Source organism: Eubalaena glacialis, chromosome 5, assembly GCF_028564815.1.
Source record: "Eubalaena glacialis isolate mEubGla1 chromosome 5, mEubGla1.1.hap2.+ XY, whole genome shotgun sequence".
NCBI lineage: Eukaryota > Metazoa > Chordata > Mammalia > Artiodactyla > Balaenidae > Eubalaena > Eubalaena glacialis.
The window spans coordinates 104,991,977-105,013,582 of record NC_083720.1 but is presented as its reverse complement, the minus strand read 5'-3'; the positions used below and the strand labels follow the sequence as shown (position 1 = coordinate 105,013,582).

The 21,606-nt window shown below is 48.2% G+C and overlaps 1 protein-coding gene across 1 annotated transcript in view; it reads left to right on the top strand.

The window, feature by feature from the left end:
* Positions 1–224: 224 nt before the first annotated feature.
* Positions 225–21,606, top strand: part of SCD5 (stearoyl-CoA desaturase 5) — a 162,414-nt gene continuing 141,032 nt past the window's right edge. Inside the window, exon 1 of the mRNA XM_061191531.1 lies at positions 225–737. Coding sequence (XP_061047514.1) covers positions 497–737 — 241 coding nt within the window. The 5' untranslated portion in view covers positions 225–496. The remainder of the gene's footprint in view (positions 738–21,606) is intronic.

The window sequence follows — 21,606 nt, the reverse complement described above, 5'->3', positions numbered from 1 at the left end:
CTGCCTGCCGAGCAGGCTGCCCCGTCCGGTCCCGGGGAGCCCGGGCAGCGGAGGCCCAGGGGGAGCCTTTCTCTTTAAGAGCCCCACAGGCGATCCTGATTGGCTGTAGCTATGCGGGTCTTTCTTCCCAGCTCCCTCCCTCGGAGCGCTCCCTCCCCCGCCGCTTTCTCGGCTTTTTCCACACCCCCTCCCCCCACCCCCCTGCGTCCCCTCCAGCCCCTGGCGCTCGCCTCCTGTTCCTCGCCGCAGAGTTCAGTCCCGGCAGCGGTAGGGGTGACTCGCTAGCAATAGATGCCAGGCGCCAAGATTTGCATCCTTAAGCCGCGCTGAACGCCAGAAGAAGAGAGAAGGAAGCAGAGAAGCCCCGGGAAGGCGGGGACGGGAGGTGCGGAAATCCCCTCCTAAAAGGCAGAAGCCGTCGCCCCCACCAGAGAGCTCCGTGCCGGCTGCTCGCCTGCTTGCTGCCGCTGCCACGAGCGCCCGCCTCTCCCCAGCCATGCCAGGCCCGGCCGCCGACGAGGGGAAGGTCCCCTTCCGCACCGCCAAGGAGGAAATCCGTGTGGGCTTCGGGGTCGAGGGCTCGGAGGGCGGCGGCGGCGGCCGGGAGAAGCCCGGCGCGCGCGGGCGGCGGCAGGACATCGTCTGGAGGAACGTCTTCCTGATGAGCCTGCTCCACTTGGGGGCCGTGTACTCCCTGGCGCTCATCCCCAAAGCCCAGCCGCTCACTCTGCTCTGGGGTAAGTCCCGCCGGCGCCCCCTGCGCCCCGGGCACCGAGGCGAGGCGGCGCCGGGGCGCGCGGGGGCGCGGGTCGCCGCTGGCTTCGGGCGGTGCGGAGCCCCCCTCCGCTCTCCGCTCGCCTCCCCACCACGCGCTCCGGCCCCGCGGCCTGCAGTCGTCCGGCCTTTGGGACAGGCAGGTATTTCTGTGCTGGTATTTTCAACTTCTGCCTCCCCCGCTGTCTGCTTGACTAGGCGCCTTTCGCGGCGCCTGGACGGACTCGGGGCCCTTCGGCGCCACCGCTGTGCGCAGAGGCGCACCGGCTGAACCCGGGTTCCAGGGCGGGGAGACCGATGGGATGATTGTGTCGCCCAGGCGGGTCCCAGGGGCGCTCATTTCTGCCGCCCTTCGGCTTCTCAGTCTCCTCTGTGGGCCACGGACCTTGGGGCCGAGTTAAGGACAAGAAGGGGAGTTGGAGCGGGGGTGGAGAGACCCAGCACCGGATCAGTCTTGATGTTCGCGCAGGAGATGGAAGACACCAGTTCCCTTCCTGCCCCTGCAAGGCCCCCATCCCTGCCCCCTCCGTGATCTCTTGTGCCCAGTTGCACTTCTACGGTCCCAGAAGTTTCTCGGCGATCACACCAACCCCGCGGCGAGAGCGCTTTGCCCCCCGCACAAAGCTTAGACCGTGGCCGAGCAGATCCCCTCCGGGACCTATCCCTTCTGACCAGTGCCTGTCTGTCACCGCACCTGTAGCTCTCCCTCTCGCCACCCTCTTTCCTAGCACCCCCAACCCTGCCGGCATGGGAGGGAGCCCAGGAGCCCCCCCCCCTCAATGCCCCCCACCGCCCGGGGCCCGGGGGCCGAGTGCCTGCCCTACGTGACTCCAGTGGCTGACCTCAGAACCACCTCCAACACCCCCTGCCCCAGCAACTGGTTTTGGCCTCAGTCCCTGCAGTGGCCACGTTAGCCGGGACAAAAGGCGCTGGCCTTGATATCCTGGGCTGAGAATTGGACGAGATGATCCAAGAAGCCCTTTCAGCTCTCCTTTCCGAGATCGCCAAGGAACGGGGGCAGGAGAAACACAACCTACTTTTATTCCCAGAGGGGAAGAGGAAGGAAGAAAATAAGAAAACCTCTTTCTGCAAGGCGTCTTATTTAGCATAGTGCCAGCTCCAAATGCCTGGGTTCATAATGGGGCCACTCGGTTCCAAGCCTTCCCCTGAAACTCTGCAGTCCCTGCTCTCGGAAGCAAACTCTTCCAGAAGATGGGTGCCTCTTAGGGGAGTGTGGCTGAGCAGAGCTGAGGAATGATGAGAGGAGCAGTGCGTCTTTGGGAATCTGTGAAGCCTCTCAGAGCCCCCTAAGCTTTGGGTAACCTCCCTGCTCAGCCCTCCCCTGCTCAGTACACCTCCTCAATTCAGTGTCCTTTCCACCGTCTTCTTTACTGTTATGTGTTGGTTTCATTCTCCCTGTCTTCCTTCTTCCTTTACTTCCAGATGACTAGATTGTGAGATGCTCAGTCATTGCTTCATGGACACACTCTCCCCACCTGCCAACCAAAACCCTTATTGCCCTGGATCCTCCAGGGAGCTGCTCCCTCTCCACCCCACTCCTTCTCCCTGCAGGGGCAGGACTGTGCCTTTGGACTTCAGAGCTCACCTGCCTCCAGGGGATTGGGGCTTAGCTTTAATAGCCGCAGTGTCAGAGAGAGCTCAGGGAGAAGTGAGCACTTAAAATATTGTCTTACATGCCTGGAGCTCCACAGACCCACAGGCTCTATCCGTTACAGCCACCCACCCGCTGGTTCTGGCATCCCACCAGGAGCCACAAGGCCAAGGCCTCCTCTCCAGGTTTGCCAGTCACCTCTGCCCTTTCCAGGCCACTCACTGTGGTGGAGACAGAATCTTTCTTCTGAAAGACTTCGGCCAGAAGACACCGTCCTCGGCCTCAAACTCCTCCAGCTTCCCCGGAGAAGTCAACACACTGCAGGACTCTGAGTTCCCCTTTGTGGGTGATGTTGCCAAGCCCATCCTTGTGCCTTCCTGCGTAGTCTTCTGCCTTAGCTACTTTTCATCAGTTCCATTTCCTGAATCTTGATTCACTTCCTACCTGGGTTTCATTGCTGCCCCCCTCAAAAAAACAAACAAACAGAAAAAGAGCCGACAGTGGTGGATATTGTAGTTTCAAGATTCAAACTTGTGACTTAGAAACATTCCAAGTAAGTGAATGTTATCTGATGGATAGCTTGTGAGAGAAGAAGTGAGGGAGAGAGCTAAGATCAGTGTGCTGATGGCTAGAATCTATAGGGAGACTGTTGATCAGGGTTATTTTTATTGAAAGCCCTGGTGCCTTGAGCTTCAAATTTCTCCCCACTGGATGCCCTTTTCATCATCTCTCCCACTGGCTGTGTCTAGTGTTAGGACTGAGTTCATGCACCAGTGGCCTGTTCGTCCACTTCAGGGACCTGAGTTGTCAAGGCAGTAGGCTTAACTAGCCCATCTATTATTACTTGCCACCCTCCACCCCAGGTATGGTTGCCCTGGAAACAGGAGGCATCCATGCAGAGCACCCAGCAGAGGATGTTTTAGGTGTTCAGTTGTGCGAAGAGTAATTTGCGTGGCAGTAAAATGTCATCCACGAAAGATCCCATCAAGTTGTTCAGTCCAGACCTCCCCCACTGCCTCACTCCCCACCTTTTTCTGACTCTCCTTGGGCCCAGAGCAAGTTGTTTTCTCTTCTTATTCTTGCAGTTTTCTGAGTGGGCAGGCTGTCAGAACGGAATGCTCTTGGTGCCCGCAGGTCCTGAGGGATGAGTTTATGACTTTTGAGCACAGAACACGACCTCCAGCTGGAGGAAAAATCTTCAGCTGATGCCTTGAGCTCACAAAAGTGCCTGCTTTGAGGGTTTTTGGCCAAAGGGGCAGTTCGTTCATGCCCTGAATCCCAAGATGAGTGGAATAGGGGAGTGAGGAGCTGCAGCTGTGGTGTCGGAGGTCAGAGTCCTGGCGCCCCTTCCCAGCAGCTTTGCCCTGTCTCCAGGCGTTCTGGCCATTGGTTTCCAAAAACATGAGGGACTTTTCTGGTTCCCCTTGAAACGTCATCCGAGTCCCCTAAATATGCCTTGGTGACATCATGACAATTTCAGTGACAGTATCAGGCATGCAAAACAGTAATATGCCCTGCTCCCTTCCGTCTTGCCCCAGGGCAAATGTGACCATTGCTAAGGTAGATACAGGATTCTCTGGTGCCCTTCAGGTTGCTGGAACACAGCCTGTGGTGAGGAATCTGAGCAGTGGCAGGAATTGACAAGGCAATCTAGCAGGAGGGAGGGTCAGGAGAGGCTGGGGTTTGGAAGGTACTGGTCCATCAGTCAAATTCTGTCCAATTCGGAGAGTTGCCCAAAGATGAGCTGTCTTCTGTCAGGCCTTGGGTAACCTGAATCCACACCTTCGATGGTCCTGATATCTTTGTTGTGCTTCTTTTTCCATCAAATCCCTAACATTGTTGAGGCACTCCAAGAGTGCTTGGCCATGGACTTCTGTTTTACCTCCGGGTTTTCTAGGGTGAGCACAGCTCAGAAGAGAAACAACTGAGAATGTGAATCCCTGCTCTCCTACTTACTTACCAGCTGCATGGCCTTGGGCAAATGAACATCTCCAGACCTCAGCTTTCTCACCTGTAAAATGGGTATATCAATACTTCTTGCTCATGAGGTTGTGAGAATTAAATTCGATAATAGGTGTAAACTACTTAGCACAGTGCCTGGACCTTGGCTGATGTCCAGTAATTGTTAGCTGCTCTTATTATTATTGGTCCTGATACTGGCTTTTTTTCTTTAGTAGAAGGAAAAAAGGCCCTCTTGCAGCACAATCAGTTCTACAAAGCTGGCACACAACATGGCTTCGTTGCCTCTCTTGCATAGAAAAGATTGCTTTGGCTTGGGAAACAAGGGTTCTTTCTCAAAGTCTCCAAAGAGAAATGAACACAGATCCCCCTGTCCCTCCTCCCTCCCCCATTCCCTTCTCTTTCATCCTCTCTTCCTCCTATTTTCCTCCAGAAGGCCATTATTTTGTAAATAAGAATCTTTTTGTTCAGCTGATAACTCACCTGGTCTTTAGTGTTTTCTCTGGGCTTTTTGAGCAGAGTCAGTTACAATTGCTGTAAAAACAGGGCCAAATCATTTCTCCTAAATGTCTTAGGGTCTCAGTTTTGACTTTTTTCCCCGTTTCTGTCTCCTTGAATCATCTTTTTTTTTTTTTAAATCTTTAATGCTCAAACTACTAAAAAACTGAAAAACATAAATGAATCTTCCTTTTAAATCTTGTAATTCCCAGCCCATTGTTGCAACTCTTGCATTTTTAATAACCAGGCAAGCACTAAGAGCCCTACCCAAGGCTGGGTGGAGTGCAGCGAAACCCGAGAGAATGGTGTGCTTTTGCTGGCTTAATAGTCCCAACAAGTATAAATATAGGTTGAGGTTAACATTATTAACTCGGTTTTTTTCTAACACTGGTCAAGGTCACTGCCAACTGCACTGTCATCCTGAAATGTGAAGTCGCTCTGCAGAGTGGAAACCAGAGCGGGAATCCCAGCATTGCCACTTAGTTCAACTTCTGGCAGGTCCCTTTCCAGTGTGTGAGCCTCGGTTTCCTGGTCTCTGAAATAGGGATGATAATACTGAGCTGAAAGTTGTTTTAAGAATCAGGGCAAATGTCAAACTGGTGCCAGAGGATAGACACGCAGTGCTCTCTATTACTACCAACCCCACCGTGGGCCAGGCGTCAGGGAACCCTCAGGGCTTCCGTGTCTGTTTGTCTGGGACTTGGAGTTCTTGTGGCTCAAATATGAGGCATAGCCTTTAAATCCAAATAGATTATCCTGACCTTGTGTAACATTTAATTCTCATCTTGTCCTGATTTGTGTATTGTATAAAATCATAATAATTGCTTGGAAAAGTCACTGAGAGATTTACAAAAGGGTGACACAGTCATGGTGGTTTCTCTAAATTTTTATAAAAGGCAACATCGTCTTTGGTTGGCATTATCCTTGTTGAGCATTTATTTTGACATTCTGTAGTCTCTGGTGTGCAGTCTCGCCATCCCTCTGCTGTGACATGTCCTGCTTCTGTGGAAGTGCCACCCTGGGGTTAAGAGTATGGACGTTAGAGTCAGAGGATCTGGGTTCAAGGCCCAGACCCCCAGCTATAGCCTTGGGCAGATCGCTCACCCCCCCGTAGCCTCCACCAGAGGAGGAGGTGGCTGGACTGAGCCTCCAGGAGGCCCGAGGCTGGCTGGCCAAGGGGTTTGGGTGAGATGGCACTGTAGCCACAGGCTACAGAGCTCCTGAGGGGAGAGAGGAGAGCCAGTCAAGGACCTGGTGGTTCAGCGAGGCTGAAGGTGATCAGGGCCCAGATCCAGGGCAGGAAGATCCAACAGGACCAGGAAGACTGGGAGGAGATCAGGCTTTCGGAGGGGCTGCCCTTCAGCCTCTACCTGCCTCTCACCTCCTCTCACCCATCACACACACCAGTGGCTCTTGGTGTATAACTTCTAGACCAGACACATGACAGCGGGATGAGTAAGTCTGAAGATTTTCAGGAAAGACCCTGAGGCAGACACCTTGGAGCAGGTGTGCAGTGGGGCCGGGCACCTCCCTCAGGCTGGCCAGAGCTGAGGGAGAGCTAGAAATAATGTCTCAGCTGGGCCTTTGATCTCACAGATTCAGGGGTATTGTCCCAGGACTAAATTACTAAAATGTCCCAAGGGTATAATAGCACAGGCATACCAGACCCAGGGCTCTCTCCTCCTCCTGTGTTCCTCTTTCCTCTGTTTCTCAAAGGTACAGGTGTGTAGGGGAGTTCTCACCTCACTTCCTCCCTTGAACCTGAGCTTAAACAGCTGGTTCTCACTACCCTCCTTAACGTCCTGCTTCCCATTTCTGCAGCTTATTACGGAGGGCTCTGTGGGTCCCTGCAGCCTGTGGTCCAGCAACATCACCTGGGAGCTTGTTAAAAAGAAAGACTCTCAGACCCCACCCTGGACCTATTGAATCACTACCTGTACTGATAAGGTCTCCAGGTGACCCATCTGCACTGAACTTAGAGAAGCACTCCCTCAAGTCAGGCCACAGACCGATGGGTCAGAGAAGCTGCACATGGGTGGGATTTGGCAACTCTTTCTTTTTCCGTTTAATGGCCTCCTCCCCTTTGCCTCCCCTCCTCCCCTCCTGCCTCCTTGTAGCTTATTTTAGAACATGTCGGGATCCTGCTTCTCTTGCCAACAAAAGGCTGTTGCTAAAATCTTTCAGCCGGCAGCAGTGATGTTTAATTCATGGGCTAGAAAATTAATTTTATTTTCATGAGTAGAGCTGGAGAAAAATAACAGGAAGTCTCTGTGCCTGGCCCTTGGGAATTCAGCTTGTCTATTTAACAGATGAACTGGTAAAGGTGAGGGGGCCTCAGGAAAGGGCCACCTTCCACAAAGGATGCTTTTGGCTGCAAGTAGCACAAAACTCAACTTAGGATGGCTTAAAAGATAAGGAAAATTTCTAATTTCACTGGTAAGTAATCCTAAGGTAGGGCACTTGTGGGATGACTCAGTAATAACATCAAAGTGCAGGTTTCACTTCTGCCATGGTGGCCTTGTGGAATTTAGTTTTCCTTGTGGTTACAAGATGGCTGCCAGAGTTCCAGGAGTTACAACAATGTCCTACAGAAGAAGAGAGAGGCTGCCCCTTCCTGAAGTCTCATCAGAGAGAAACTCTCTCCTGGTCATCTCACAGCTGATGTCTCCTCAAGTCTCACTTGCAGGATTGTGTCCCAAGTCCCTTGTTAAACCATCATTGGCAAGGGATTCAGGATAATCAGGGTTAGCCACTGAACCACATGCCACATGAGGCGAGGGTTAAGAGCCAAACAAAACCCAGGCTCTGGGGGAAGGGAGAAGAGGGCATGGCTGCTGGGACAGCCAACACCTCTGCTCCAGGGCCTGCCTTTACTCCCTCTCATGACCTTCCCTCTTTGGTGTCACCTCCATTCCCTGGAAAGGCTCTGATTTCATATTTTAGCACGCTCTTCCCCTCTACTTCCTACCCGCTCAGCTTGTCTCCAGTCCTGCTGTCATTTCAGTGAGTTGTAAATGTCTGCCTTTTCCATGAGGCTCTGAGCTCTCCCATGGCACATCTGCCTCCCCAGAACCTGGCAATGGCCTCTGCTCAACATACACTGTGCTGGGGGAATGGATGAAGGAAGAGACGAATGAATGAGTTTAATCTTTGTGTGGCCTTTCTAAGGAAAGTTTTCGTGTTGTTTCTTAACTTTAAAGATGTTTTTGCCCCTGTAAGAGAACTTTCCATGTGACTTTGGGGAAAGGACTGGGGAGAGAGAAGCCTTTCTCAGTGCCCCAGGAATCTGCATGCCCCTCTGCACCCGTGTCCACCTGGGAGTCGCCCTGACCTCAGTGGGGAGCTTGCAGAATTCTCTATCGCTCTTCTGGGTTTTTATGGGGTGAGACAGGGCTGGGGAAGGTTGCTCTGGGCACAGGGAAGTGTTAAATGCCTTGTGGGAGAATGGAATTAAAAAGAAAAAGATGGACAGTCAGTGACTTAGAATGTGTTCTTTACCAAGGTTTTCCATGGTGACACACTTTCCTCAGACTGATGAATGGTTTTCTTGGCTGGTCATTGTCTTCATCGTTCAGGTGACACAGAACGTCAGTGATGACATCACGGTCAGATTTCTGTTCTCTTGCCTCAGATTTTACTTAAAAGGGCATTTAAAAGTCCACTTAAAAAAAAGAAGTCCACTTAACCTCACCCAGCAGGTACTTATTTTTTTTTAATAAATTAATTTATTCATTTTTGGCTGCGTTGGGTTTTCGCTGCTGCACACGGGCTTTCTCTAGTTGCGGCGAGCAGGGGCTACTCTTCATTGTGGTGTGCGGGCTTCTCATTGTGGTGGCTTCTCTTGTTGCGGAGCACGGGCTCTAGGCGCGCGAGCCTCGGTAGTTGTGACGCACGGGCTTGGTTGCTCTGCGGCATGTGGGATCCTCCTGGACCAGGGCTCGAACCCGTGTCTCCTGCATTGGCAGGCAGATTCCCAACCATTGCGCTACCAGGGAAGCCCTGCCCTCGAAATGGAAAAAAAAAAAAATCAAATACCAGTGGACTTGGAAATGAAGAGGTACAAGAATAGAGTTTAGAACCCAGGTTTAAATTTGTTTTTTTCCTGTATCACTGTCTGTTGTATGAATACCATCATGCCCTCGCAATTTGGCTGTATTGGTTTTAGCTTGTCCCTAAAGAGACAATGACTGTAAATGCAACCTGTGACCTAAATGAGCAAGGCCATCTCCCAAAGCATCCTCCACCTCATCATCAAAAAACATTTATCAAGCAAGCAGTTAATTTCCTATGGTCTTGAGCCAGGCACTGTGTAAAAAAAACAGAGACCTGGTCTCTACCCTCCTACCTTTTATAACTAAGAGGAACAGCTGTGATTTTCCCCAAGTAGTGTATCCAACTTAATGTTCTCTTGGCATGAGTAGAAGTGGAAAATACTCTTACTTCTTTAAAAGTTCTATGCATGAAATTAGAAATGAATTTCTAAAATGTAACTGTTTCCTGGAGTAGTTTGTCGATTCCCTCCTCTAATAAATACATTCATAAGAAGCTTTTGCAGGTGGTTACAATGAAGATCATCTCTATTCTCAGCCTGTGAGTCACTGGAGTGTCCCTGAAAGCATTTGTTTTGCCCTAGAGTCTCTATAAGCAAAAGAAGGTATTTATTAGCAAGTGTGAATAATGCCCACATATCTCCCCCTCCCATCTCCCACCCCCAAATCCTTTGTGTTTGGCTCCCTAGCTCCTGACAAGTGGGTGAGTCATTAACATTTTTGAGCTCTGCTTGAATTACTCCAGGGTCTTGACTCCATCTGGAGCTACCCTCTGAGCATAGACTGGGTATGAACCTAAACTTGGCAGAGCTCCCAGGAGGGTTGGAATAAACCATAGTTATTAGAGCTAATATTCCTTCATGCACAGAGCTGGTAGTCAGTCAGTGTTTGCCCAGTGGTTAAAATCATTGGATAACTGTGCCTTCCCTGGTACTCCTGGAGTTCCCAACAATCCAAGAGCTAAAGGGTCAATACCTGGCTCAGCTGCAGGGCTTAAATCTAAAAATAAATCTGTTCTGATTGGTTTTGATTAGTTGGTGCCCTTGTGGGTTGTCAATTTTTTTTAAATTGAAGTATAGTTGATTTACAATATTGTGTTACTTTCACATGTACAGCAAAGTAATTTGGAGATATATATACATATATATATATATATATATGTATATATATTCTTTTTTTGATTCTTCTCCATTACAGGTTATTATAAGATATTGAATATAGGTCCCTATGGTGTACTCAAATATTTTTAATATCATCTCTGCATTTTCTTGTTATCATATGATTCATATAATCTTCAGCTTCTATCCTTTTCTATTTTAACTGAATGAGAACTTTGAAAAAATCAGTCAGTCATTCTGGCTTAAATTTATATCCTAAATCATGTAAGGAAAGGTATTAGGGCCCAATCTAAGTTCTGGGGTTGAAAGTAAATCACCTGTCCTAATAAAAACTTCTTTTGTGATAGAGGCAATGTGTGTCTAAAAGGTGATTTTTATTTTCTAGTTTATAATTGCCTTTATGTAAGATTCCCCCCGAAAGATTTGATATTAATCATCAGAAAAAAATAACATTGGAAAAGTCAGATTGTGAAGGTGTATCGCTAAGTGTTGGGAGTTGGGAGGAGAGAACGTGGAGGACCTTACCACTAATCCAGGCGGTACTCCTAGCTCACAGGTCATTGCCCGTGATGTTGTGGACAGTGTCTAGGCTCCCAGCAGCCCAGGGTCGGTGCCACTCAAACCATACCTGAGGCTTGGTACAGGGAATTGTTTGAATGATAGAAAATTTCAAACATACATAAAAGTAAAGAGAATGGAGTCTCTATCCCCACACCCACCCCTCACCTGGGGATTTTTTTTTTTTTGGTAACTTTTTACTTTGATATATAATTTCAGATACATAGAACAGTTGTAAGAACAGTACAGGGAACTCCCATTTACTCTACGCAGACTGAACAATTTCCATCTTATCCCATTGGCTTTATCATATTCTCTATGTGTATATGTATACATATGTGTGACTATTTTTTCTGAGCCATTTGAGAATAAGTCGGAGATATTGTGTCCTTTTATCGCTAAATACTTCAGTATGTATTTCCTAACAATAAGAATACAACCACAGTACAATGTTCAAAACCAGGAATTTAATTAACCTTGATATTATTTTTTTTTTTTGGCGACGCCCAGCAGCATATGGGATCTTAATTCACCCACCAGGAATGGAACAGGCCCCCGCTGCTTTGGAAGCACAGAGTCTTAACCACTGGACCACCAGGGAAGTCCCAACCTTGATATTATCTAATCCACAGTGGATAGCCAAATGTCATCAGGTATCCTAGCAATGTCCTTTATAGCTTTTTTTTTTTTTTCCCCTTTTGGATTAGGTTGAAGCAAATTCAAGACAATTGCATCTGTAAGTACTTAAGTATCCAGTATTAGTCGGGGTAATTCTGGCTACATCGTCGTCATGGAAAACCTCGGGGGCCACCTTTCCCCTACCAACCGCCCCCAGCTCTTTGCGGGAAAACATTTGTGAGGGGCAGTTTTCAGAAGCGGGAAGGGGTGGAAACTGAGAAGCAGACATAGGTAATGAGCAAGGCAGCAGCTCTCAGGCTGGTCTGCGGACTGTGTATTGGGGGTCATCTGAGTTGCTCGTGCAACGTGCAGATCAGGGGGCTCTACCCAGACGGGAGCTCCACCCAGGCCCTACAGGATGAGAACCTCTGGGAGCGACCCGGACTCTGCATTTTAACAGGTGCCACGGGTAGCTCTTATACCCTGGGGGTTGGAGGTGCTCTGACCCGGAGGCAGGTGACCTGGGAGTGATGCTGTGTCCCTAGCAGTTTAATGTCACATCCCCACACACCTGCCCCGTCTCAGAACAGGTGCAAGGCTGTTACATTGCCTCCAATTCCACTAGCCCGAGATTCCTTAAGGTTGATAAGAGGTAGCATTTGGGGAATGGGAATAGCTGCAGGGGCTTCTCTCTCAGCACACAGCTTCTTACACAGGGCTGATCCCGAGCGGGTGGGAGTTTCACTGGAGAGAGGAGAGTTAAAGCGGAAGGAGAACCTGTGATCGGACCCGGAATGCTTTGTGGCGTGGAGTGAGCTTGTGTCCCCGGGGCGGGGTGGGGGTAGGTGCTTGGATCATCCCTGGGGTCGAAAGCTGTTCAGAAGAGGTGAAAAAAACTCCGGAGAAAGCCTCAAACAAATAGGCCTAGGCAGAAACCTCCACCTGCTTGGAAGAGGGCCCTGAAACCTTTCTTAGGACTGCAGAGGGGACTCAGGTGCGGCAGCCAACTGCGCAGCCTCAGCGCCTCCCCTGCTCGATCTTCCCCTCCAGGAAGGCAGCCGCGGTACGAGTAGCGGTGGTATCATTATTATCGCTCCCAGGACCAGACAGCGAGTTGGTGCTGGAAATCCGCTACATAGATGTGATCGCGTTCAGGAAACGTGTCCATCCAAAAAATGGAGGTCGGTGGAGCCCTTCTCTCGGGCCCCTTTCATCTCTGAGGGTCGGGGCTTTCCAGTCGTCTTCATTGGCTGAGGAGCAGATACTTCTTAGACCAGGCAGGCGGGGACGCAGTGCAGCTCTGCCTGGGACAAGGCACACTTTAGGGGCATCCTGGACCCAGGATCCTCTGCTACCTGAGATACAAGGACCCTTGTAAATGATTCTAACCCACCAAGAGATGACAACCATTGGGGAGACGCTCTAGATGTTCACTGTGCATCCGATGGGTGGCAGTGGGCTTAATTCTAACCTGCATCCTGTCAATGTGGCCACGTGACAAAGGTGACCACGTGACACAGGTGACCACCCTCACCTAGGACAGTAATCCAAGTGGCTGTTTCAGTTCCTCCCGCTGCTGAATCTTCCTCTCCGTTCTCTTGAAAAGGCGCTGCGCTCTCCAAGTCCTTTTCCATTTTAGCACGAGTGGTTCTCAAGCTGTAGCTCGTGCCAGTTTAGATCTCGGGGCTCATTCAGCCTTGCTCAGGGCAGCCGGGCTGGGTTTCTCTCATTCAGAGATAAGTGTGAAGAGGCAGCAGAGAGCCTTCCAAACCCAGGCAGGCTTGGAGTCTTCGCAGAGAAAGAGAGATGCAAAGTCCTGAAAGCAGAGCTCGCATTGGCGCTGTGCCCAGACTGCGCGACGTGTGGGAGCAGCTCCCGGAGAAGCAAACAGACAAGTGGGCCTCCTTGGCCCCCTGGGGCTGCCAGGTGCTTCTTCAGTCTAAAGGCTGGAGGCAAGAGTCTGGACTCAGATACAGCTTTGCTGATTAGCAAAAGTTCTAATCTCCCAAGTCTCTCCCTGGTCAGGGCCATTCCTAGTGGACATGAGCTGGGTTTATGAAAAAAGTATTTGAAAGTGCCAAAGAGGTTCCCGCACCATCGTGATGATGCTGAATAGGCAGATTGATGTTCTGATGTATACCCGGGTTCAGGAGCAAGTGAGGGAGCACTTCTGGGGTGCTCTTTTCCACCTGCTTGGAGACAGGCAGGTGGAGAGATTTAGATGACTAATTAACTTGTGTTTTACACACATTTATGGACATGTGCCCAGCATGGGCCAGATGCTGGGAATACACAGATGAGCAAGCTATCATTCCTGCCCACAAGATGCCCACGATCTAGAAGAGGAGACAGACCTAGGAGAATTGTAACTCAGTGTGATGAATGCCAGGACCGAAGTGGGCCTGAGGTGCAGGGATGGCTAGAGGCGGTGGGTGTTGTAACTGTTTTAATCCACACAACAATAATCCTACAGGGCCTTAATGTCTTCACGGCTGTTCTGAACAACAGCAAAACTTTGCAAACAAAATTATTTCATAACTAATGTAGAGGGGAAGCTTAACCCAATGAATGCATTTGGTGGCAAAATCTGACCTAAACTGTTTATCCTTTTTAGTCTGAATGTTCGTATTGATGTGTTTGATGACAGACCCACCATGCGTATTACCATAACGCATAGGCACTCTATTACCTTTATCAAATCTGAAAAATTCTGAACCTTGAAGCACATCTGACCCTTGGGTTTTGATGAGGGACTGTGGACTTGTCCTGGTATCGTCTGCATTTTGTATCTGAGGAGGCAGAATGCAGGGCGGACTCATTTGCCCAAGATCCAGAGCTGGTAAGGGGCAGTCAGGGCTTGCGGGAATGTCCTTCTGATGCCTGAGCCTTGCTGGGCACCCTCAGGTGACAAAGCCTTGAGAGGCACCGACTTACACAGCAGTGGTTTGGGCACCAGACTCGTGGGTGGCTCTGGAGTGGGGATGGATCGGATAGCATTGCCCAGGGATGTACCCAGGTGGCCATGACGGGGATGTGGGTGTCAGTCTCCCCCTTGGCCCGGGCTCATCCACCTCACTCTGGTGGTAGTCAGATCCTATTTAACAGGGAATGGGGATTTTGTGCCTCTCTGCCCACAAGATATGCTGTTGCCGTGTCAAAATCTGTCCACCACCACCCCCCGCCCAGGTTATCTCTCACTGCTTCTTGTCTCCATTCTTTGAATATTTTGTTCCCATCACTGGCTTCTGGTCTGTTACCCCTAAGGTCTCTTCAACCAGTGGGAAAGAGGTACTTGTTAATAATTCTGGCGTTTTGTAGGTTGGCCCCACGATCAGCTTTGTGTACCAACAGGGAAGTAGCCAACAGGGAGAAGTGATTTTAGGGACACAGGCCTTAAACAACCTTCAAATTACCTTCCTTAGCTGTCCTAGCAATTGGAGCAGGGGTTCTGGGCTGAGGCTGGATGCCTCAGCGGTTTCATGAGCCCCCGAAATAGGTTTTGTGTGTGTTGGCGTTTTTCTTCCATTGGATTCTCAGCAGAGCCTGTGACTTTAAAAAGGTTAAGTGCTGCTGGGTTGGAGTGAGGCTCATTAAACATGTCAGCATTTCCCAAAACGATAAACAGTAAATGAGTGTTCATTTATATACTCTCTTCCATTATCCTGTCGTGTATCTATAGTCAATATGATCACTTTCATGCTTTAGTTAATAGCTAGGATAATTAAACCTTGATAGGCTGAAGGGAAAACTTGGGAGCTCCTGGATTCAATAGGCCTTTATGGGATGGGTCTACCTGGAGTCCCCCAAATGAGGGATCCCCTTGGATTGTGGCACAACCCAAGGACAAAAAACAAAGCGTGTTTTTCATCACTTTGCTTACTTCATAATTTTGCCAGGTCTTCTCATCACGAGGGAAGCAGTGATGGTTCCTCCAAGGGCCTTTCCCTGCCTCAACTTAGCTCTGCTTGTTAAACACACCCCGGTGGTAAGAATCTAAGGAGGTAATGCATGATTTTCCTCTTGCTGCTGTAACAAATTATCACAAAGTTAGTGACTTATAGCAAAACAAATTTATAAACTTACAGTTCCATAGGTTAGAAGTCCGACACAGTTCTCACTGGGTTAAAATCAAGGTGTCAACAGGGCGACATTCCTTTCTGGAGGCTCTAGGGGAGAATCTGTTCCCTTGCCTTTTCCAGCTTCTGGAGGCTGCCTGCATTTCTTGGCTCATGGCCCCTTGTTCTGTCTTCAAAGCCAGGCTCTATCTTCGACCTAGAGGTCAAGTCCTTCTCACATAGCATCACTCTGACCTCCTCTTCTGATTCTCTTCCACTTTTAAGGACCCTTGTGGTTACATTGGTCCCACTTGGACAATTCGGGATAATCTCATCTTTGAAGTCAGCTGATTAGCAACCTTAATTCCATCTGTAACCTTACTTCCCCTTTACCATGTAATGTAACATATTCACAGGTACTGGGGACTAGGATGTGGACATCTTTGGGACATCATTATGCCTACCACACCCAGACACCAAAGAAAACTAATCTGCATTAATTCCTTTGGTTATTATAGGTACCACCTGGGCAGAAACGCTCAGTTATGTGTAACCTTCCTTTGAGGAGAGCTTGTCCTTGTGAGAGGCATATCAAAGGGTCACGACATTGCAAGTTCTCTGACCTCATCCTCCCCTTCCTGGGACTGGGGGGAATGTCTGGCCATCCCACAGGTTGTGACCTACTTTCCAGGAACAGCCCTGGAGCATGTAGCCCTCTTAGGGACCTTCTAAAGGATGTGTTGATGCTAACGTTTGACTGCCCACCTCTGGCTAGTCCCAGGGGTGACGTATGTTAGCAAAAATTGGCTGGAGGCAGCTTAGGGTCTTGAAACCATCAGATAAACATTTTATTAGGGATGTGTGTGAGGAGAGATTCCTGGCCTGTCTGGAATATAATTGATGATTGTGTGTGCAGTGTGTGAGCAGGGATAAGAGGACCGAGATGGGAAAACAGAAACCCAACAGTAACATTAGCCACAGACACAGGTGCAAATCTATGCAGGAAAATGCAGAGGGGAAAAAAGCCCCTGGTCATTTGACTTGTGTCACATAAAAATGGCAGCAAGACCTTGGAGGGTAGGATGTTCAGGGGGAAAAGGAGTCTCAAGCCAGTAGCAGCATCTTTCAGGGCAGAGGGGCTTTGTCTTGGTGAGGAGATATCGGCTAATTGCATGGATCTGGGGCTTTTATTGGTTTTGTTTTGGTTCCAAACGGTGGTCGGAAAAGCATCTCTTACGGTGACTGTGTGCAGCCCTGGCCCTGCACAAAGTCCTGAGATTGGGGACGGGGAAGGTAGGGAGAAGGTGACCAAGAAACTTTCCCAGAAGCAGGACCAGCTACATAATTTACAGGGCTGGATGTAAAATGAAAATACAGGGCCCTTGTTCAATAATTATCAAGAATTTCAAGATGGTGGTGGCAGAGTATTTAGCCAAGCATGGGGCCCTCCTACGGCCTTGCGTTCTCACACTGGTCACACACCATGAAGCATGAAGTGGCCACTGCCCAGGGCAACGTTCCCTGTGTGTGTCCTTGGCTCTCTCTGATATCACGAGTGATGTTTGAGGCCTCTTTCCCAGGGAGTTAGCAGGACCATGGGCCTTGGCCCCGAGGACTTGCTTTCATATCATAGAACTTGTCTTGATTGCACTGGATATTTGATGCTGCTTGACAGATACTTTGCTCCGTCTCGGGGGAGCCCACATTCCAGGGGCAGGAAGCAAGAGGGGCGAGGAAGAGAAACTTGGGTTTCCCTTTATCTGCCCTCAACACATGCACACCCACACCTACACCTGTGGAGGTGCTTTCCTCTGCAGGACCCAGGAGCCGCTGAGCCGGTGGCCTGAGCTTCCGCAGCCCCAGCCTGCCCAGGGTCCATCCCTCCCAGCCTGAACAAGACGCCCGAGGGAGACTTGGGGTGGACAGGCGAGGGAAGCTGCGTGGGAAGAAAGAGACAGTTGTGGCCCAGGGAACTGGGGGATGGCGCAGACGCGTCCCGACCAGTGCTTGCCGCCTCTTTCCCAGCAGTTGGTTCACTGGCACTGCTGGCAAGAAGCACGAGCAACGGCTGGCATGTCGTCTCTGCGGCCCACCCAGCCCTGGCCGAGCCCGGGGCGCTTATTAGCAGTGAGGATGTGGGAGGAAGGGGGGAGCCCAGAGTCTGAACTCCTTGGCCTAGAGAATTTGGAATGTGCCAGAGGAAATATCCGCTGCTGCAGAGAGCCGACCGTGGAGAGCCCAGGGCAGCCAGGGCCCGGCCAGGGGTAGTTGGGGCACCTCTGAAGCTTTGCTGGTGGTTGAATGGGCAATTCCTCTTTTCTCCAAGCTGATAGCCCCACTTTTAATTGGCATCCTGGGAGGACAGGGTGGGTGGAGAAGTGAACAGAGTTGGAGAGACGCAGAGCAGGAAGACTTTGCGTCTGATTAACAGCTGTCCTCAGACAGCATGGTCCTTTCACCGAATAGGAGAAACAAAGAGTTGGGGCGTGGGGCGAGACCTGAGGCTGCTCTCTTTCTTTCTGAAGACTTTTATTTTACGTCTCGTAAATACTTATTCATCGTAGACAGCCTAGAAAATACAAGCATGCAAAAGAAAAAAACACTTGTAACTCCCCATTTTAGAGATGCCTGTTGTTAACATTTTGGGCTGTGTCCTTCTAGACTTTTTTCTCTGTGCATGACTGTAGTCTTACTCTCTGCAGTTATACTACAATCCTGTTCTGTTATTAGCTTTTGTCACTCGTTGACACATCAGAAACGTATTTCATGCCTACAGATGTGGATCTTGGGTTTTATTTTTTGGGTTTTTTTTAATGGCAGTGAGTTTTGCAAAGTTTGGATGAACTTGACCCCCGATTGTTGGAAATTTAGGTGGTTCTTTTCTTGTTATTGTTGCTCTTATTAACAGCACTCCATCCTAGTAGCTTCATCTTCATGCACATCCTTGTTTCCTCAAAAGACATTTCTAGATGCTTTCCATAGGATATGTTTCTTTTTTAAATTATTTATTTATTTTTAAAATTGAAGTATAGTTGATTTACAGTATTGTGTTAGTTTCAGGTGTACAGCAAAGTGATTCCATTTTATATATATATATATATTTTTTCAGATTCTTTCTATTATAGGTTATTACAAGTTATTGACTATAGTTCCCTGTGCTGTACAGTAAATCCTTGTTGTTTATTTTATGTAGAGTGGTGTGTATCTGTTCATCCCATACTCCTAATTTATCCCTCCCCCCTCCATAGAATACATTTCTATATGCATTTTTAAGGCTTTAGACCAGTGGTTCTCAACGAGGGTTGACCTCTCCCTGGCAAGGGGCATTTGGCAACGTCTGGAGACATTTTTGGATGTCACAGCTGGAGCGGAGTTTGCTACTAGTATCTATTGGCTAGAAACCACAGTACTACTAAACATCCTACAATTAGAGAACAGCTCCCACATCAAATAATTATCAAGTCCAAAATGTGAATTAGCATTTCTCAACCAAGGTCGAGAAACTCTGCTTTGGACCTTCCGTCCACCGCTGCCCACCCCCCCCCCGCCAACTTTACTGAGATATAGTTGACACACACATAAATTGTATAAGTTTAAGGTGTATAATGTGTTGATTTGATCCATCTATATCTTGCAAAATGATCACTGCCATAGCATTAGCTGACACTTCCATCCTGTCACATATTTACCATTTCTTTTTTGTGGTGATGACATTTAAGATCTACTTTCTTGGGGCATTGAGCTGCCGACTGGAGCGGTGAGCAGCCTTGCTGCGAGCCAGAAGAGTGACCTAATAGAGCCAATCTGCAAGGACTGGAAAGGAAGGGCCAGATACAGCAACTTATTCATGGCTATAAAAGGAGAGCTTGACATGCCCACACCACTGGACCTCTAGAAACTCTCCTGAGTGAATTACACAGGAGAATATCAGACTTCTATGCAGTGGATGCTTGATGCATTTTTAGAAGCCTGAATTTGCCACCCAGAATTTAACGAGAAACCAGCAATTAATGGAAGGGCCAACTGTAATGCAAAATAGCTGAACCTGAATCTTTTACAAAGATAAAAGATGTACTTCAAAGTCTACAACAAATGCTTCATTGTGGAGAAGACTATGCTGTATCACTTCCTCTGAAGCAAGCCCAAACACTGAGTTCTTGTCTATCAACACATCCCAGGGAGAGGGAAATTTCATAAGAATCAAAAAATCTATTCAGAGCATGAGAGAGTCCAGGACTCTACATGACCTGGTGGGACCCCTTGCCCAGGATCTCCCTTGCCTTGCTTATGCTTGAAGCCATGTGGCTCACAGGGTCTTGGTGCTCTGGCCGGGTGGCAGGCCTGAGCTTTTCAGGTGGGAGAGCTGAGTTCAGGACATTGGACCACCAGAGACCTCCTGGCCCCATGTAATATCAATCGGTGAGAGCTCTCCCAGAGATCTCTGTCTCAATGCTAAGACCCAGCTCCACTCAACGACCAGCAAGCTCCAGTGCTGGACACCCTATGCCAAACAACTAGCAAGACAGGAACACAACCCCAGCCATTAGCAGAGAGGCTGCCTAAAATCATACTAAGTTCACAGACACCCCAAAACACACCACTGGACGTGGTCCTGCCCACCAGAAAGACAAGATCCAACCTCATCCACCAGAACACAGGCACCAGTCCCCTCCACCAGGAAGCCTACACAACACACAGAACCAACCTTACCCACTGGGGGCAAAAACAATGGGAACTATGAACCTGCAGCCTGCGAAAAGGAGACCCCAAACACAGTAAGTTAAGCAAAATGAGAAGACAGAGAAATACACAGCAGATAAAGGATCAAGGTAAAAACCCACCAGATCAAACAAATGAAGAGGAAGTAGGCAGTCTACCTGAAAAAGAATTCAGAGTAATGATAGTAAAGATGATCCAAGATCTTGGAAATAGAATGGAGAAAATGCAAGAAACGTTTAACTAGGACCTAGAAGAACTAAAGAGCAAACAAACGATGAAAAACACAATAAATGAAATTTAAAATTCTCTAGAAGGAATCAATAGCAGAATAACTGAGGCAGAAGAACGGATAAGTGACCTGGAAGATAAAATAGTGGAAATAACTACCATAGAGCAGAATAAAGAAAAAAGAATGAAAAGAATTGAGGACAATCTGAGACACCTCTGGAACAACATTAAATACAACAACATTCAAATTATAGGGGTCCCAGAAGAAGAAGAGAAAAAGAAAGGGACTGAGAAAATATTTGAAGAGATTATAGTTGAAAACTTCCCTCATATGGGAAATGAAATAGTCCATCACTTCCAGGAAGCCTAGAGAGTCCCGTACAGGATAAATCCAAAGAGAAACATGCCAAGACACATATTAATCAAACTATCAAAATTTAAATACAAAGAAAATATATTAAAAGCAACAAGGGAAAACCAACAAACAACATACAAGGGAATCCCCATAAGGTTAACAGCTGATCTTTCAGCAGAAACTCTGCAAGCCAGAAGGGAGTGGCAGGACATATTTAAAGTGATGAAAGGGAAAAACCTACAACCAAGATTACCCTACCCAGCAAGGATCTCATTCAGATTTGACGGAGAAATCAAAACCTTTATAGACAAGCAAAAGCTAAGAGAATTCAGCACCACCAAACTAGCTTTACAACAAATGCTAAAAGAACTTCTCTAGGCAGGGAACACAAAAGAAGGAAAAGATCTCCAAAAACAAACCCAAAACAATTAGGAAAATGGTAATAGGAACATACATATCGATAATTACCTTAAAGGTAAATGGATTAAATGCTCCAACCAAAAGACACAGGCTGGCTGAATGGATAGAAAAATAAGACCTGTATATATGCTGTCTACAAGAGATCCACTTCAGACCTAGGGACACATACAGACTGAAAGTGAGGGGATGGAAAAAGATATTCCATGTAAATGGAAATCAAAAGAAAGATGGAGTAGCAATTCTCATAAAAGACAAAATACACTTTAAAATAAAGACTATTACAAGAGACAAAGAAGGACACTACATAATGATCAAGGGATCAATCCAAGAAGAAGATATAACAATTGTAAATATTTATGCATCCAACATAGGAGCACTTTAATACATAAGGCAAATGCTAACACCCATAAAAGGGGAAATTGACAGTAACACAATAATAGTAGGGGATTTTAACACCCCACTTTTACCAATGTACAGATCATCCAAAATGAAAATAAATAAAGAAACACAAGCTTTAAATGATACATTAAACAAGATGGACTTAATTGATATTTATAGGACATTCCATCCAAAAACAACAGAATACACTTTTTTCTCAAGTGCTCATGGAATATTCTCCAGGATAGATCATATCTTGGGTCAC